The 19,269-nt window shown below is 39.8% G+C and overlaps 1 protein-coding gene across 1 annotated transcript in view; it reads right to left on the bottom strand.

The window, feature by feature from the left end:
* Window positions 1-19,269, bottom strand: part of MYRIP (myosin VIIA and Rab interacting protein) — a 234,910-nt gene that overhangs the window by 35,304 nt on the left and 180,337 nt on the right. Inside the window, exons 7-9 of the mRNA XM_067291337.1 lie at window positions 18,901-18,981; window positions 17,198-17,347; window positions 3,029-3,206 (exon numbers count right to left, since the gene is read on the bottom strand). Coding sequence (XP_067147438.1) covers window positions 3,029-3,206; window positions 17,198-17,347; window positions 18,901-18,981 — 409 coding nt within the window. The remainder of the gene's footprint in view (window positions 1-3,028; window positions 3,207-17,197; window positions 17,348-18,900; window positions 18,982-19,269) is intronic.

Raw genomic sequence — 19,269 nt, 5'->3', positions numbered from 1 at the left:
TCTAAAACACTGCAGAAATACTAATTATAAACTATTAGTTTACTAAAATTGTAAACAGAACATTGCTGTTTAAACATGGAAGAAGTAAAATCTGGATAGGTGACAAAGAAATATCACCTACATTACAAATACTTGAGCTCAAGAAAATGATTTTTTTTGCTTGGAACTGTTCATGCAGAACACAAATATGAGGTAAGAATTTGTGCTCTGAGTTTTGAAAAAAATGTCAATGGAAAACTACCTCCACCAAAACACTCACCCAAAAATAAAACAATAGTGAAATGGTAATTAAACTTAGGAGCTGTGCAAGATTTAAAAAAGTTTTTGTACTTGTTACTCATTTATGTCTTTTTGGCTTGTTTTCATTTTTCAAATTTCATGTCAGTTCTAAGAACTTGAGAAAATTTGTTACTGAATTCATTTTTACTCCTGCTTAAAAAGAAAACAAATAGTAACAGTGTTCTTGTAGCAGTGACCTGCTAAGGATATATGTGAGGTAAGGCTTATGGGGAAAACTAATAACTCTTTATTGTAACAGCTGATACAGGAGAAAAAAAAAAAGACGACAAGCTTTTAGGCATGAGGAACTTCTGCTTGTTCAATTTTCCAATTATACTCAGTAATTATATATATGATTATACATGAGAGAAAGACAAGCTTTTCTTAAAAGCATTGCTTCTTTAAACAAAGCAGACACCTTTGGAAGACATAAATCTTCAACAGAAATTGAATTCAGCTGCACCACATTACACAAATGTAATGCAGTGGAGTTCCACATCATTATACTTTCTTCTCTCCCAAATCATATCCCTTTATTTCGTTTAGCAGCTACACAGAAGAATCAGTCAAACATCCTCAGCTAACTGAAGAAAGGACAGGATAGTAGTTGATCACATCTTAATGGGCAAGCAGGGTGGAAATGAAAGTCATTGAAAACCTTATATCCAAAAAATTGAGTCAGTTTTATTCTAATTTCAAGCAATGTCAAACACTTCCTGATTTTCCAAAAATGGTACTTATATGAAAGAACAGATTTTACACACAATTTTTTGGATACACATTATAATTTATGTACATGAAAATGAGAATAAATTTAAGAAGTCTCACTATGAATCTGTTGGTAAAGGGGGAAAAAAAGCTTGATTTCAGGACTTGGCTCTTGAGTCATCATTTAAACCAGTGCAACGTGTAATCAAAATGAACTGTGAACTTTTTCCTATATGACTAAAAGGCCCACTGATGTTACTGCTCCAGACTCCTGGTTAAGAGTTCTTACATTTTTCTGTATCCTAATATATCACCACTTACTACTGCATAGGTGAGATCATGTTTACACACATTAACACAATCAGCTATTTAATATAGCTCAAAAGGCATTTCAATTTCATCACAAATGTGGTTCTCAGATGAACAAGGCAAAGCAAATCCTCTGAGTAGAGCACCTGAAAGGAAACTGGGTCAATTCGTGATTCTGTGATGGTTAAGCGATTGTTAAGCACCAAATTGCTGAATAGTTGACTTCAATGGGATTGAAGTGGGTGCTCAAATTTAAGCACCCAAATAACTGCTCTACTGAAAATAGGCCTTCCCCTAAAATGCTGCCCAGGAGAACACCACTTCTGACAGAAGGCGGTATGAGCAATTCACAATGTAATGCATACTTAGTTAAGTCAGAATTTAGTACTATCACACTGTTCACCAAGGGGAGGTATTCACACCGTCTGATTTTCAGCTTCCCACCTTGTCAATTAGCATTACAGATAAACTAATCTAATTGCTAGCTGCTGTTTGATGGGCAGCCCCATTCCCTGGTCCCCACTACACCCAACCACATATTCTGGTGACTCCTGTTTTGCCAGTGCCTAGTGAGTCAGCTGAGAGAATTACACCACCAATAAACTCACCCAAAGTTTTCTGCTTGCTTAGCTTCCTCAGCCAATTTGCTACAGAGGTCAGATGGGATCAACAGCTGGTACAAGAGATGGAGCAAGAATAAGCAGCCCCAGTTATGGGAGGACAACAGCAGCAGGTAGGTCAGCTTTGCTGTACCATGTCACTTGGAGCCATGGGCTGCTGCTGAAATGGGCAGTTCTGCCCTTCCCCTTGTGCCAACATAACCATTAGTGCAACTGTGGGGATGAAAACTAACTCTTCTGTGTAGCAGTTGCTTGATGCTATACTCTTGTGGCCTCATGAACATCAAAGCTAGAAGAAGAGAGGCAGCAGAGATGTGACCCACAAGAGCAGGATTTGCCCCTTTCTTCAATGACAGCCTGTACTTATGTCATCTAGAAGTCAGCAGGGAATTGCACTCTGTCCCAGGGCGCTGATTCTGGAAAGGGCTTGACTCATGAAGCTCTTCACTACCGATGGTCCATGGTCACATCCATCTCTACCCCCCACAAAGACAGAGGACACAAATCCAGGGGCACTGCTTGTCTATGATGTTCCTACACCTAGAGCTTCCTCACAGCTCTGCAGAAGCAGCTGTTTGTAGGTTGGCACAGTACATTGCATTTGTGAATTCATCTGGGTTAAAAATAAAGGTACAAGGGGGAATGCTGAACTTGGATTCTTTTACTGTTCAAATTACCATGTAAGCTGACAAGCAGATAACTCGGTGTTTTCTGTAGATAGGGAAGGGTGACTATGGGCAACTACAAACTCCTTCACTTGAATGGCAGATAACAAGCAACAGCGTAGGCCCCCTAGGCTCTTGTGTCTTAGGAGCTCTGATGCGCATCCAAGTTACATGCCTAATGGTGCCTAAAACTTCAAAATCAACTCTCCCAAGACCCAGTTTTTGAATCCTTACTTGGAAAAAAACAATGGCAGAGTAAGTAGAGACATAGCTTAATAAAACTGTGATAACTTAGCATCACTGAATTGTCATAGACATTTGTACGTGACACCTACAAGCATGGAGGTCAGCAGGAATTTCCTGGAGAAGGATCCTTGCTTTAAGTCTTATTTATTCCACGAGGGGTGAGAACCAAAAAAGAATAAAATTTGTACTAGAAATATTTACTTGTTTCGTTTAGCCTGTCCACGCTTTTCCAGCTGGGTAATGCAGAGAGCTTGCATTCCTTCTGTTTCCTGAATTGTCCTTTTTGCTGCCTCCAAAGGGCCTCAGTCACAGAAGATGCAGGGTCTAGACCTTTACTGGGCATATCTTCGCTAGCCAGGGAGAATGCAGACTGAGACCTCTGTGGGAATAAAAATCAAAGAGTATAATTTAAAAATAGAAACAATTAATTATTAAAATCTTTACTGTAATTAGCATGAATATTCAGTTACCCATGGAAGTGTGGGATCTGCCAGCATCCAGAGATGGAATTTAATGTGTTCAAAAGAATTGTTTTAGCACTAGATTGCTTATTTATGTGCATTTCTGATACCATGCAAGGAGGTAGAAATTTTTTTGTACTACCAGGGGCCAGACAGAAAGAAGTAATTAAGATGAAGTTGGTGTGAATATATATGGTGAGGACTGATATCTAACTGGATCAATTCCATCTAGCCAGAAAGAGATCTCACTGTGGTGAGACATGATGATCTATTGTTGGCTCAACAGGCCATCTGTTGTAACAATTTTTGGAAGTTAAAAATTAGAAAAAAAGCAAACAAACAGCCTGTTCTACAAAAACAAACCTGCAACTCAACCGATTTTAATGCAAAATTCTTTTGTTTGCCAGGATATACATATTGCACAATATGCTGGGCAGTTTTACTTAATATTGCTAATGAATTCAACAAACCCTACAACTGCATATCTATTTCTAATATTGTCACATTTCAAGTCCACTTGAGGTAAAATACTGTTGTGATTGGTTAATGAAGCCTGATCATTACTGTGGAGAAAGGGTTTTCCTTTGGATCCACACAGATAGGTCAGACATTTTCCTTTTGACTTAGGCATTGGGGTCAGCTAAAGAAGTCATTAGCTAACCCAGTATCAAAGTCAAAAGTAAAATCATCAGCTTTGGATCAGAAATGTGAGACAGTCTAACGAATCAAAACCCAAACAAAGATATAAAGATATACACATTCATTTTTCTGTCCTAAAATTAGATTCCTAAGCCTATACCTAAACATTTAAATTCGGCCAGATTTCCAAAAACTCTGAAAGCTGGCAGTGTCCTGCCTATTTCAGGAGAATTCACCTGTCATCTCAGGGCACATGTTTAATTCTAGAAACTTGGCTACAGCAGCCTGAGTGAAGTTTTAACATCTGGTTGACAGCATTTTGCTGCAGCACAATTTTTTTTTTTAATTAATAACTTTGCTTTTGATGACAATGCATACTTAGGCAACTTGAATGGCAAAACAGATCACTTTTTCAAAAGACAATCTATTTTTCTCCCATAACTGCTTACCACTTAAATGCTGCGTAGGCCTTCATTATGGAAGTGGTAAGAGATTGCCTGTACACGCCAGGGTTTCATTAAGAAGCATGTTTTCAAGTAGCTCAGTTTCTTTACAGAGGCCAAATTGGCACTCTCAGATCTTTGTATGTTTTAACTGATGTTCAAATTACAAATAATTAGCTAAAACAGTTAATCTCAAAAGGGCCAATCTTTGCCTGCATCAGAGCTCTGCTTTGTACTGTTGCAGATGAGGGAAATGACAACTTGATTTGAAGATATTTTCATGTTCCTTCATTTCACAGGACAGTATAAACACTGCTGGGAGTCCCACTGGCCTGAAAGCAACACTTAAACCACTTTTCTGGCTGCACCTCCTACCAGCTGAAATGCTCCTGGGGGGACCAGCACACCATGCCAGAAGAATTAATTAACTGCAAATCTTTCCAAAACTTTGGCTCAGCAGTGTGATTTCATAAACAGTTTCAGTAAAAAAAAAACACAACCAACCACCAGGGACTAGTTTGGCTTCTGAACTCTGGAGAAAAAGCCAGAATTACTGTCCTAAAATCAAACATTTTACATAACTGCGAGGACCACATAACTCAGTTAATCCTGTCAATGCAAAGACAGGTCCTAATGTGATACAATGGAGTCTTTGCTTTCAAATTCAGTGACATGAACTACTAAAAACCAGCTTATAGTACTGCATAAGTTTATTCCAAGTGGTATTACATATTTACTTATATAGCCCAAAAGTGTTCAGTGTGTGATATAATAAGTGTAAGTTACAACACAAAATACTTATATAGTTAGATTACATTGAATAAAAAAAAACTTTAAAAATCTTTTTTAAATTACAGAGGCTGAATTCAATCTTCATGACTTTAGTGAATGTTACATTTCACTGTAATATCTCCTGCAGCAAGAAATAATTGTCCCTTTGACAGAACTTTGTGCAGAGTCAGTTCTACCTGTCCATTGGCTTCCTAGCTGAGAAGCCCCTTAAAACTAGCCAAGGATCGGGCTACTGAATCAAAAGGAGGAATCTTTCAAATGAATTACATCCACTTTTACAAACTTCAGCTATAAATATAGGCTGTTTCAAACCTCAATCTAGATCTTTACCTGATCAAGATAATCTGAATATCTACTCCTTGACTTTACTGTAGAAAGGTTAATAATTAAACACAATGCAGACGGTTAAACACAATGTTTTGGTATAGGAATTTGCTCCTTAAACTTTGACTTCATCCTGCTGTGTAATTTGGTGAAAGCCAGGATATATGGACAATATAAACAATTCTGCCACAAAGCTGCTGCCTGAATTATGACAAGCTTTAACTCTGCTGTGGCTCACTTCACTTAGTTGTAAAGGAAGGACTACATAACTTCCCATCCTTACAATCAATTAGGTCCAATTCATGCTTGCTGCTTATTCTGAAAACTTTGTGTTAAAGTTGTTACATACTGAAAGCAGCAAGTTGCTGTAGCTCTCACTGTTTGCACAGTACCAAGAACATTCCCCTAAGGCTCCTTCTTTTGCCATGTATAAGGCAAACACAGAGGGATAATAGATGCTAGAGAACCCAGAAGAAGGACTATTCTACAGTTTAATCACTATCTATTTACCCTTATTACTTTAAGAACTGAATCATAAGGAGGCAAAAAAAATCAGGAAAAACTTAACTAGTCTGTTGAATAGTAACCTGAGCTTAGATAATGAAAATAACACGTTTTGCTTATTTATGTAAAATCTGTAGGTTTGACAACTTTTCTAGTGTTTTGTTTAAATGATAGCTTCTCATCTGCTTACTCACCATTTCATAAAAACCACAGTAAAGGTTGCATCACAGTAACAGCAGTTTCTGCAGTTAGCTTTCAACTAACTTGGGACCAGCTAACAGCTTAGCTATGACACTGCAGAATGCGACATGGGCGGCAAAACTCACTGAAGCGGCTCAGCAAACCCTGCCCTCAGACCTGTGCTTCTGCAGCGACACTGCTAGTAGTACTGACAGAGCAAATTTAAAGTTGGCTCAGGTGCATTTACACTGTAGGGCAGACACATCCTTCAGACTGACTACTTCTACATGATAGCCTGAAGAATTTGAACAGGGAGAAGATTAGCACAAAGGGCCCAAAGGGACAAAAGGCACTGAAAAACAGGGAAGCACAGGAAAGACAATGTGGAAACAGTCCCATGTGATATGGCAACATAGGATCTCAAAAAAATATATTGGAAGCTTGTCCCAGCCAAGCTAATTCTTTTAAGCTGTGTACTGAAACCTTTGGGTCAGGTCAGAGAGGATGTTTACCACAGGTAAACCCAACAGTTATACAAAAAAAGAAGTGTCAATACCTATTCCTGCACCAGGCTTGGGTAACAGAAGCAGTAAATTTGTAGACAAATCAGTCTACATTGACAGAGAGATGCTCATTTTTTTTCAGAGCACAAAAGCAAATGTTTGCCTATTAGTTCATCTCTGATCTGTCACTGGCCTGACTGATGACTGTTATCTGAAGTGCAAATGACTCAAGATCTTGTTTTGTTTCCTTTGCAATTAACAGCAAGGACAAACTAACAAGTCAGTAATTTGGTGTGAGGTTACACAGCAAAAGCTCTAATCTAGGTTAGTGCACTTGTGTTAGCTTCAACTCAGCTGGCATGGCTAACTCAACGGCTCTGCAGCTACAGTTGCATGGGCTTCAATATGGCTACTAACCATGCTGCTGTCCTCACTGTCACTCTTACCTGTGGCAGGCAGCAATACACATTCCCATACTGCCCTCATGCCTCCTCTGTCACAGAGGTAACAGCTCATCTGTAGATCCACAAGGGCCATTTTTCATAGAGGAAGCAAAACGTTAGACTTAAGGGAACAGGCTTGAAGAGCATACTTGAAGGCTGATGCTCTATGTAGGTTCCCTAAGCACGGATGCAGAGAGGTCATAGAGGTCAGGCTAGCTACACCTATAGGCTCTTGGATCAGTTGGCATCAGAACAAGGGACAACTACTGACTGAATGGAGAAGCCATGGCCCTGAATCTTCATTAACTATCTACAAACTTGGACAGCAACATGATCTCATGTGTCAAGTATACCAATGCAAACTTGACAAAAGGATTAGAATTCCCAACTAGCCAACCTTGCTTTTTCTAGTGATGCTGCAGTTTGATCTGTCATATGATTGAGTGACTGTAAGTTTTTCTTTTGATATGTTGCTATAAGCACCGATAGATGCTGATATTCAGATGTTTCCTCTTGGATTTTGTTCAGTCTTGATTTCAGCTTAGCATGAACCATAACCAATGACAAATATCTTGGAGGATGTTAGAATTTAGTATTGCATTTGCTTACCTGAATTGCCCATCAATACATTCATTTTACAGAAAACACTCCAGGGAAGATGAACAAACCCAGCACATTTGCCCAAACCATCCAAATACTACCACAGCCTAAATATGATTTTCAAAAGGAGGCAAGAATGTAGTAGCTTTGGTACCTACCTATGAAGACATGAGAGGTCAAGAAGATCCTTCCCCTTCCACACAGCTAAAGTTACTGGCACCTTTTCTAACCAGAAGTTCTGATTCCTTAGACAGTTAAAAAGCTGAGAGTCAGGCGCTATTTCAAATGTGTTTACTTGTGATGAAGTACAAAGCTGCCCTGTACGTTTGCAGTCAGACACGAAGGTATTGCAACTGTTAGTCACTGCAATAAATCACTATAACGGCAGATGGCACTGCAGCCAAGTGGGTCATTGAGCCATGTGCCCTACACACACTCCTCCCTGGAAGGTACGCGGTACAGTACAGCACAACATGTAAAATATAGTTACAGTATTGATAGGCATTTCCAAACACTTTGCTTAGATGAGCCTTTTCTCACTAAATCCAGCCTACTGGCATCTGTTGTAAGATGTTTGTTTCAAAAAGAAATTCCAGGCACATGATTACTCTGTTTCTGATGCATAATTTTAACTGTCTTGCTGGAGAAAACTCACTCTTCATCTTATACTGGGATAGTACTGTGATAGGTGCTAGTTTGTTACATCAAATCGGGAAGTGATTTTACGGTGAAACGAGGCGCTAATTACGGGCTAAACCCACAACATCCTGCAATAAGGGCATGTACCCCGCCTGAGACAATTAAGTGGAGCCAGCGAGGCGGCGATGTTAGTTTAGATAGCCTAATATGGCAATGGCGAGGTCACACAATTGTAAAATATATGCATGACCTGAGGGTCACCACACACAACGCAGAGGAAGACTCCAGCCTTCATCCCCACGACCACCAGAAGGCTGAAGACCCCCTAGCAACAGCCGGCGCAGCCGCAGAAGTTACAGGAAGTGCCACATATACCCGGGGCTGGAATCGCATATAAGGAGACTGTGAGGGGGGGTTGTGCGCGCCATTGGTGGAGCAGGAGACTCCCCGGCCGCCCAGCGCTGTTTTGCTTACTTGTGACTTGCTCAATTATTTTATAAATTGGAATTTATGCAACCTGGCCCGAGTGGTTGTCAATTTGTCGCGTTTACCTATAACAGTACTAAAAGGAATGATTTTTCCATGTACACTCCTGTTTCACTGCTGGCCTGCAAAAAAATAATAAGGCTATGTGGTTTATGAAGATTAAAGAGGCAGTGAATAGAAAGTAATCACATACAGTGCCTCCTATCACTTAACGAATACAAATATTCCATCTCCTGAATATCTATGTTGTAACATAATTTGAGAGTTCATGCTTCTGAATACTGAATAAATAAAAACAAAGTAAATAAGTTAATGCAAGAACAATTTTTTATAAAAGACACTTAAGAATGTTGATCCTAAATTCATAATCTATGGATTAATTTATTTACCTTGGATAAATCTTTCATATATATTAGAATATTCTTTAGAGAGATAATATACAGATTTTGCTCTACATTCTTTCTCAAAAAATGAAAGTATATCACCAACAGACAATTCCTATTGGCTTCTAAATTGAAGCCCAAGTGGTAATTCAAAATACGTCCCAGAAGCAAGTGACTGAACTCTACAAGGCTATTCTGGATTGCGTATACTTTTCTTCTCACTTCTCTCCGATTTCACACTATTTCTTTAGTCTGGTTTAACAGGTAAAACCCTAAGTTTATTCTGCACTCCTTTGCAGTAGATAGAGGACCTCTCACAGCTTCAGGTGGGACTGAGAGCCCTTCGTGCCCCACAGGTAGGGCAGCTGCGAGGTCATCGCTGCAGGAGCCCTTGCAAATGCCAGGACCGCCACAGCGGGACTGTAAACACGGAGGGCCCCTCAGCATCTGGGCAGCAGCGTGCTGTGGAAGCTCTGACCTGTGGGGCAGCTATTAACTTAGGCCTTGAAGACTATCTTGTTTATTCAAGGAAGCAGCCTAGAATTGACAGCACATACAGAAGTGACTTGGATGCAACCCTAACCTTCCCCACTCCTCAGCTGCAAATTGTAGGGCTATGCCTGTTGGTGGTGCAGCGAAAAAAGTCTCACCCACTTCTCATCTGTGCTCTATAAATACAATCAATGCACAGACAGAACCAGCAGGTCCCACCCACCTAAGCCAATACAGTAGCAATCTCTAAACATCAACATCTAATGTATTCTTTGGTAAGTAAACTCCCCCACCAGGAAGGAGACAGTACTAGCTTGAGAACAGTGCCACTCTGCCAGAGCATATTTACCCCTGGAAGTGCTTTTTGCTCTGCTCAAATGTATGCAGTCCAGACATTTAGCAGTGGGAATGAAATACCTAGGGTTTCAAGCATCTGTTCCTTAGTTAATCTTGTATGTGGCAAAGTATCTGTTAGCATCCCTAAGGTTTCTGAAAAGGGGAAAGAACAGGCAGATGAATGGGAGATTTTCACATTCAATTGAAAGAAAATTCCCTTCTTTCATCCCCTGACTCAAACCTGGTTAGGATATCATCCCATCCTGAAATGCCACCTCTAGCAGCAGCATGCACCCAGGCATCAGGTGCTGTCTGTAAATGCTTGAGTAACAGACTAGGAGAAAGCAACATTAACTGCTCCATTCTGCTGCAAAAGCCTCAGGGTATCCTCCTTCCAGGGCCTGCCCAAGCTGGCTGCTTGTTCACTAGTGAAAAGGACATAACCTAGCTGCGCTTTAGGGGGGTTTGCTATCCTCAAACCTGCCTCTCAGGCCCCTAAAAAATCATTGTTGCTTCAAAAGGAGTTCCCAGGTAACACTCAGTTAATCAGGAGGGAGTTTATCAGCAGTATGAATTACACAGGTGTGCAATCATATGTAGAGTCACCTGTGGGTGTGGATTTGTTTTGGTTTAGAGTAGATAAGCTGATCTTGAGGATCCAGAGAGCTGTTGCAAGGAAGAGAGACAGGAAGTTCTTCCCCAGGAAACACATTGAGGCTGAGCATGCAAGTAGCTCTACACATCACCACATAGAAGTATAACCCAGAGAGTTGATGGACTAATTATTTTTTTTAACTAATAGGCAGGCTGCATGCATGCAAATGCTATTGCTTTTTATGCAAGGAATTTGCAAGCTAGTAAATGAGGGATATTTAAATATTGGCTCCAAAGGATGAGTGTAAGCGTCCTTTTATTGTACTTACAGAATCACAGAATGTTTGAGGTTGGAAAGGACCTCTGGACATCATACTTAGGTGGCAACCAAGTTAGAAAAGTGCTAGGAGCATAAAACAGCCTAGCTCAATGTCATGGATCTATGTGAACAAGTCCATAAAAGTTGATGATAAATCAATTGTTATATACTTTGATAGGAATAAAGAGAAGATGTAGCAATGTAGTAGCTAAACAGTGCCTTTACAGGTACCCTTTATTAGTTTGATCGTTATTATTTCTCACCTGTTCCCCCAGTGGCCTATCCTTTTTCCCTCCTCCTGAACTTTGAAATTTCTATTACATCTCTTCAAAAAACAAACAGTGCAGACACTTTCCAGTTGCATAACACCTTTCATCTGAAGACACTGAGAGCTTTGTTAGTAACCTGTGATGAAGATATTACTGTATTATTTACAGATGAGAAAGCTGAGCAACTTAAAAGGCCAGATCCCTATTCTGGTGTAAAGCAATATGATTCTAAATCAATACTATTGTACTCCACTGGAAGAGTGCACGTGCATAAAAGCGTAGGGAAAGGAGGCGAGTTGGCATTTTCATCTCAAGTCTAATTGCAGCCTCACACAAACTCACTTTTTCAAGAGAATACTCTTTACTGAACATGATTCTTCCTCTTTCTTTCATTAATTTCCAGGTTGCTCATGGCACTGAGAAACCTTTCATGTCCAGTTCTCATCCTCGTCTACAATATTACGATCAGCAGAGCACTTGCCCATCACAGACAATCATTGCACATCCTACTCAAACACCTCCTTGACAGAGAAAGCTTTAAGTGTTCTGTTTTTATTTGCTTCTTGCTGTGACAAAATACACCATGATTTCATCTGAAAATAAAGTAGGATTTGTCAAGCAGCCTATCTCTGAGCATCACAGGTTTTAAATTAGAACTTAAAGCTTTGTAATACCCAGCAGTGTGTTAAGATAGCATCTTTAAAACAAAACAAATAAAGCTGAAATTGAAACAACAACATATCATCTAAATTCTTTGGAAAATAAAATTGTAGAATGGCCATCCTTCTTTTCTGTCCTCTCTCCTGTTCCCTCTCATGCCTTAAAAACTACTCTGGCTTGCTGGCAGTAAGTATAATGCAGCTGAATTTAGGTCTGCATCTGTATGGTCATATAGCAAGCATCCTATACCATCCTTCATAATGGTCTAGAAAACTGTCTTCTTGGATGTTTGTCAAGTGCATGCATGGTGCTATGTAACCAAGAATCAGTAATCTTCTGCTAGAGTTACAAAAACTTCAAAAGGACAATGCTGTCACGTTTAGCCTTGCATTGATTATTTAGCTGCCTGAAGCCTTAAAAAGCAATACTAATTGGCTACGTCAGGATTGCCAAAAGCAGTTCTATTCTATCCTTATACTGCAGTGTAACGAGGAAAATCAAGCAGATTACTAGGGACATGGCCGTCTGGATCTGAAATGCCCAAAGTGCCATATGGTCTGGTAACACCAGATCACTTCTCCAGGGAGACGGAACTTTAGACCGCATAAAAATAGTCTTCCACTGATGCACAGGTCAACTGCACATCATGGTCACACCAAGTCTAACACATACAGTGAAAGATCTATGGGACACTGGTAGCTGGATGGTAAGGCTCTTGATTCAGACTTTAAGATGTCTCTGTGATATTGGCACCAGAAATGTTGAATATTCCTGCCTGCAAGGCTTTGCCATCTTTGGCTGCATTTGCTGGTAATGACAGGCTCAAATCCAGGAATCAGAAGGGAAAAGAAAAGGAAAGACTCCTTTATAAATATCCTAAACAGTTCCAGGACATGCAGGGAATTGTGCACCTGCAAAGTCAGCAGGTTACAGCAAGACGTGTAACCTAAAAAGTAAGGAAGTAAAGTAAAGGAAGGAAGATCTTCTCACCATAAATATGAAAAAAAGACCCATTATTTTCTAAACTACCAAGTGTTCTTCCCTCTTAAAGTTTACTTTCTTTCCCATTCTGTGCTGGCTGTGCAGAGAAGATGCTGCTGTTGGCTTTTACTGGAAGAAAACAAGACAGCGACTAACTCACCAGAATCCCTCCGATGGGCTTCCTGGTAAGTGCACACCTGCCTCACTGGAACTAGGGACACATCCCGGTAACACTGTGCAACATTCTGGTCCCAGCTCATGTATAAAAGCTAAAACCTCCATCTTCCATATGACATGAGATATTTATTAATTAGACATAAATACAATGTTTTTGATTTAGAGTTGTTGACAAGTGAGAGCTGGTGTCAGCTGGCATGCCCTTCCTACAGTGTAATGCCTCCCCCATTTGAAGCAGTTTTCCTGTTGTGTCATATGACTGCTAAATGGGATTCCTCCTCAAAAAGGTTCTGTTCAAATATTTGTTTGGGACAAACCTACAAAGGTACAGAGCACCTGCGCCTTGCAGTGATTTCCAAAGCAGTGTTGGACCTCAGGCTTGTGGAACTTTCTCTTTAAACAAATCAAAGGAAATGAAAAAAAAGTAAATAACTCTCAGTACATTGTGGACCTCATAATTAGTTTAACCAGTAAATTTCTGTTTCCCTTGAGATGCATCATAATGTGGATTTAATGAAATCCTCCTTTTCCCTATATCCCTAGCTGTTTTAAATACTATAAATTATGGATGAGCTTCTGTTTATATGCGCAATCTTTTAGCTGTAAAATAAAGACCACTAATACAGCACTTAAAGCACACCAGGAAGCCTGCACTCCATCAGTGTTTAAATGGGATATAATGTGCCAACTGGTCATTTGCTTTCAGTGGCAGTGACATATAGGATGGAAATGAATTGAGAGAGGACAGAATCATCCATCCTTTGCTCTAAGCTCCTCCTCTTCCAACATTATCATACCTCCTTTGCATAGCATTAACAAGAAATAGATGGTGCCATCCATCCCTTTTTATGAGATGGGGAAATAGAAAATTCAGCCTTGTATCAGCATTTTTAGCATGAGCAAGGGATCTTGAACAAACCTAAAAAACATAAAAAGACAGTATCTATAGCTAAAGCCACACCATAACACTGCAGTTAGACAATCAATAATATATTTCAGGAAGATAGAGGTTTTTTTGTTTTGTTTTGTTAATATGGAGATCAATAGATCTGCTCCAATCAAGCAGGTCTCATGCAGTTGCTCTCTTGGCACTGTGCTGCCCCCAGTTTCCACAGCTCAAGCTCTCTGCATACAGCAATTTACTTTTATACTACAAAGAGGCAGTTTAACTTGTTTAATGATCATTTCAAAGTGATTCTGGATGAGTTGAGAGAGGCATCTAGAGTCCACCTGAGTCTTCTGGCTGATATGGATGAGCTGCACATAAATAGCCACGATAAGAAGAAAAATTGCTTGCCAGGAATAATCACACAGTTATATCTTAGATTAGTAAAACTCCCCCTTCCCCTCTCATTGTAAACAGTGACATTGGTAATAAAATGCAACGCAATAATAAAAACAGGTTTCTAATGGCCTGTGTTATAGCATGCAAAGTTACTAGCTTTATCATGCTTGCTAAACCTGATGTATTATCTTCTCCACAGAAGAGATACTAAAATATTTGCTGCAAGATAGATTTCCAGTTTTACATTATGAAAACGTAACTGCCTTAAGATTTGCTGCCCTTACTTCCCTTTTGTCTGCAAGCCTTGCTTTCGTTAATCATGTTTCTTCTTCCCTTTGATTTAATCTGTCCTGCCTCTGCTTCTGCCAAGTAGTAATTTGTTTGCCAGATAACAAAGTCTTAAACAGAGAGAGTTCTATCTACATAATCCTAATTGGGAAACTGGTCCATGTATATAACTCCGACCTCAGTAACAGTCAACCTGGGCTAACTTTGAAAGGAAAAATACCCCGTCCTGTACTCTGTCCACAAAAACCTTGGTTACACTAGGAACATCTGCCCTCATAACCCTGCTGCAAGAGCCCCCTTGTTACGTGTGGCACATACTAACAGGAAAGGGTTTTTATCATTAGAGGCAGATCTCTGCTCAAATTAAGCCAACAACCACAGCTCAACGGTAAGGTGCATACACAAAAATCAAGGGTTTGGGGTTTGTTGTACTGGAGCAACAAAAATTTGCTGTTACAAGCTTGGACTCAAAGTTCCAAAATCCATCTGGGAGGAAGCAAGAAGCTTTTCCTGGGAAGGCCCAATGCCACAGGGCCTAACTTCCAATTTCTGCAGAATTTAGGCTTTCGTCTTGGAAAATAAAAGCATTGCAATACTTATCGCAGAAAAGGTAACTTTCTCAAATTATAAACATAAGAGAAACTGATGCAATTCAGCCCTCCCAAACTGCTGACAGATGCATGCTTACTATTCACAGTTGACCGAAAGCAAAGTTGAAAGGAAAGCAAACTCAGCTAAGGACTTCAAGTCGTTTCACTGTTGTTGCTCAGAATCAAGCAGGCAGTAACTGCTCTGTGTTTGCTCTGCATGAACTGCCTTTTAGTACGCTTGCCAGTAGACACTTTTTTAGAGCTTGTATGACTATATTTCTGTTAGGCTAATAGGTTAACATAACTGGAGCTTGCATTAGCTACTGGGGCAACTAGCTTTTCAAGGGTGTCCAGTTATACTAAGAAAATTCTCTTCTATTCAAAACAAAGCAAAAGTAAACACAAGCAAGGACAAAAACCAAACAATAAAAAGACCCTAGCAAAGCAAAATGCAGCTCTGCAGAAACTGAATTTATTGAAAAGGTGAGAATCCAGAGCACATGACCAAATTCATTCATGTTCCTTAATGCACTATGGAAAGACAATCAGATCCAGCACTGATGAAGGTGGCAAAAAAAGCTGAATAGACTGGAAAGTTCTTATAAAGTAGTGAACACATCTGGATCTCTAGTGCTGACTGATGGCTGCAGAAGATTTGATGTTCACTGTGCCTGTTCCTACCTGTGCATGCCATTTTTCCTAGTCCAGTATTTTCCACAAAGTCTACTACTTCTCAAACCAGTGGAGAATCATTTCGGAACAGAATTTCAAAATGTGTTGGGTTCAAGTTTAATTCTCCAGATCAGAAGAACAACAGGCTTTTGAGGTAATAACTAAGGATTTGAACAGTTTGTTCCCCTAGGTCCTGACCTTAAAAGTCCAGAAGAAAAACTCAGTTAAATTGGAGACAAAATTAACTCTCTCTCTCACAGCTGTTAAGTTCTACAAGCAAGTTGCCTAGCTGCTATAGAGCAAGGTGCTTAAACATGCTCACTTTGACTTGTGATCTCTCAGAAAAAAACAGCAGCTTAAAGGCATTACTGCCGCTAATTTGAAAATAGATGGGGGAGGAGAATGTGTGTCCATATCTCAGCAATTCCAGTCCATACTCTAATATTCTGGGATAAATCTACTTCACTGGCAGTGTAAGCCAGCAAACTAAGCTGGGAAGTGAGGCACAGAGTACATTCAATTCTAAAGGCTCTGCTCTGTGGGAGGGAGGAGGGCACTGGCACAGAAGCAGGACAATTTGGAGCACCAGCTTAAACCACTGTAGCAAAAATCACTGGGACTCATCTGTCACTGTCCTCACTCTCCAACTGTGAAATAGCCTATCCAAGCCTATAGCTTATTTCCACTTCTTTTCCCTTGCCGCTCTTCTTCTTGCATGTTACTAATGCAGCTTGTCAGATTTTCTTCAGCTTTATAGCAGGAGCTAAAGGCATTCTGCTGAGATAAAGTGAAAGGGGGAGGAAATACTCTTCAGTATAATACAAGACATAAGTGGTGCTCTAAAGCTGTGTTTATTTTTTTTGTTGTTGGTGGTGACTGTTTTCTTTAAGATGGCTAAGGAACAAAATAAACACATTAGAGAAATCTAACACTATACAAAAAAGAAAATAACATTCAGCAAAAATTCAAATAAAAGCCAGCTGAGCATAAAAATTATTTTAAGGAATAGACACTGAAGCATTGAGTCCTGTTAGCATTTAAATTAATCAGCAAGACTGCTGGTAGCCTGACTAGTAAGAATTTAGCCCGCAACACAATCACCAGTACAATACAATGTCTGTGATGTACTTCCAAAGCCAATGATGTGCTATGGAAAGCATGCAACTGAATGACATGCCTGTCCACACATAGGTTTAATACCAGTTTCCTGCAAGTCTGTACATACCATTCCAGGAAGTATACTCATACAGGATTCCAATTTTCTAGTTCTGTGCAGCAGAAAACATCAATAGCTGTGCTTAGTCACTCACCCACAATGTGTAGGACCCCCTGCGACTCCCTGGAAAAGTCAGCATACTCTGATCGGAGACAGCAACAGATGCCAGGCCACTGCTCCTGGATGGTGGCCATTCAAAGTCAGCTTCAGTCTGCTCAGTTTTACTTTTCTGCTTCTTTATAATCTGTAAGATTGGGAAAAAAATGATACTTGGAAAATACTGTCTGAGACATAAGGAGCAAACTATATTAACTCTGTCTCAAGACAAACTGCCTGGGAAGAACATTTGAGTTTCCCTTTGCTTCTGTTCCAGTTCCTGCAAGGATGATTCTGACAACCTGCAGGCATTTCTTCTCATCTGAAGTCACACTGCTTGCAAACACATAAGCTTTGATACAATAAATCATAATAAATGCCTGTAGGAACATCAGAGCTGAATTAAATAAATGTGGAAACCTGCTCCTACCAATAACACTTTAAACATTAGCTGTATCTAAGTGTAAGAATTTTCTCAGATAAGTATGTTTGCAAAGAAACATAGAACACTGAATATGAGGGGACTTTCAAAGGCTCCCATGGCAGCTAGACACATTCCCATTGAAAACAGAGAGGTCTTAAGCATCTAGGCACTATTTTTGCCTTTGAAAATCTACACTGTCTTAAGAGAGAGAAGATCATATAGACTACTTATCTCCCTATATTAACAGATTGTTTCTTGTCACACATCATTTCCACAACTTTTCTGATTCCAATTTAAAATAGCTACAGAATATTATTCTACATCATAAAAGACCTCATTGTTAGACATCTTTTGACACAAGTGGTAGCAATTCAAGCTCAGCTGAGATGGGCTCTGGACTATCAAAGACCTCATAAGAAGAATTAATCTTCTAACATCCCTGTTAAAAAGAAGGCAGATTATATCCCATTGAGCTGCTACTCTTCTGGCTTTTCTTGATATTGTTATAAGCAACATGTTCTTTTCCTGGTGTGATGTCCGCACATTGTTAAATATGTCAAAACAGATGTGGTAATTAGTTTAATTCACATGGAAGGAAACAGACCAAATAGAGTGATCACCTTACTGATCACTAGGGCTCAGCAGCATTCTGCTCCTGCTCTTCTCTTGCCTTGCTCCAGACTGTCTAGACAAACTCAAGGGGTTTTCATTCCCACCTGCCCTCTATTTCTGCACTGCCAGCTTGGCAGGGAGAAGAAGGAACTCTCTAGAAAAGGCCACATAAATCAGACACACAGAGTTTTGGGATCTTTTGAGTCTCTCTCATAGCATCACTATGAGAATCATATTTTAATCAACAATGTTTTATTTGTATTTTTTGTAGATGCCAGGGTCGGTAGAATTGGTATGCTCAAGAGCAATGCTCCTTTGCACTAGAAACTTTGTGCCCTTGGGGAGAGAAGTATAGACATAAACTTTTAGCAAGCAAGAAGTTCCCCTCTTCCCAGTAAGTGTCTCATGGACCTGAGGGAGCAGCATCTCAGCTCTGAGGGTGGAGGCCATCAATTTAGGCACTGGATTAAGGTTATTTATAGACTGATCTCTGTCAGTTATAGTTGATTAGGCCTAGACTGTGATAGTTAAAGTTGTAGCTTATCATATACTTTGTACTTCCTACATTGGTATCATTCTTTTACCTGTTAGCTAACAAAGTTCACCATACTACAGGACTGTGTTTTGGCCATTAAAACAAGCCATGGCAAAAATGTAGAGCATACCTTCTGTACGATGGTTGTGGCTAGCTCTTCTATGAGGTCCTCCTTGTGTTCTTGCAAATAACAAGCCTCGTTCTGCTTGTCCTGCATGAAAATGGACATCTATAGATGCTAAAATGACATTAAAACAGCCTTTCCACAAAAACGGTATAGATAAGGAAATGGGTAATACATACTATTGGCACTGTAGGAAGAAAATTCAGGTACTTACACTGCATGTCACTTTCTGAAATACAACATGCATCTTGAACGCAAGTTCAAAAAACCCACACCACACCTGATAAAATCACTTTTAGGTGATGTATGAAGATAATCATTACTTCTTTATGTTTCCTTTTATATTTAATTTACTTGTCTTTCTGCCACTACTCA

Source organism: Apteryx mantelli, chromosome 2 (genome assembly GCF_036417845.1).
Source record: "Apteryx mantelli isolate bAptMan1 chromosome 2, bAptMan1.hap1, whole genome shotgun sequence".
NCBI classification, from domain to species: Eukaryota; Metazoa; Chordata; class Aves; order Apterygiformes; family Apterygidae; genus Apteryx; species Apteryx mantelli.
The sequence above is the reverse complement of the archived record's forward strand: the minus strand, read 5'-3'. Positions and strand labels throughout refer to the sequence as shown.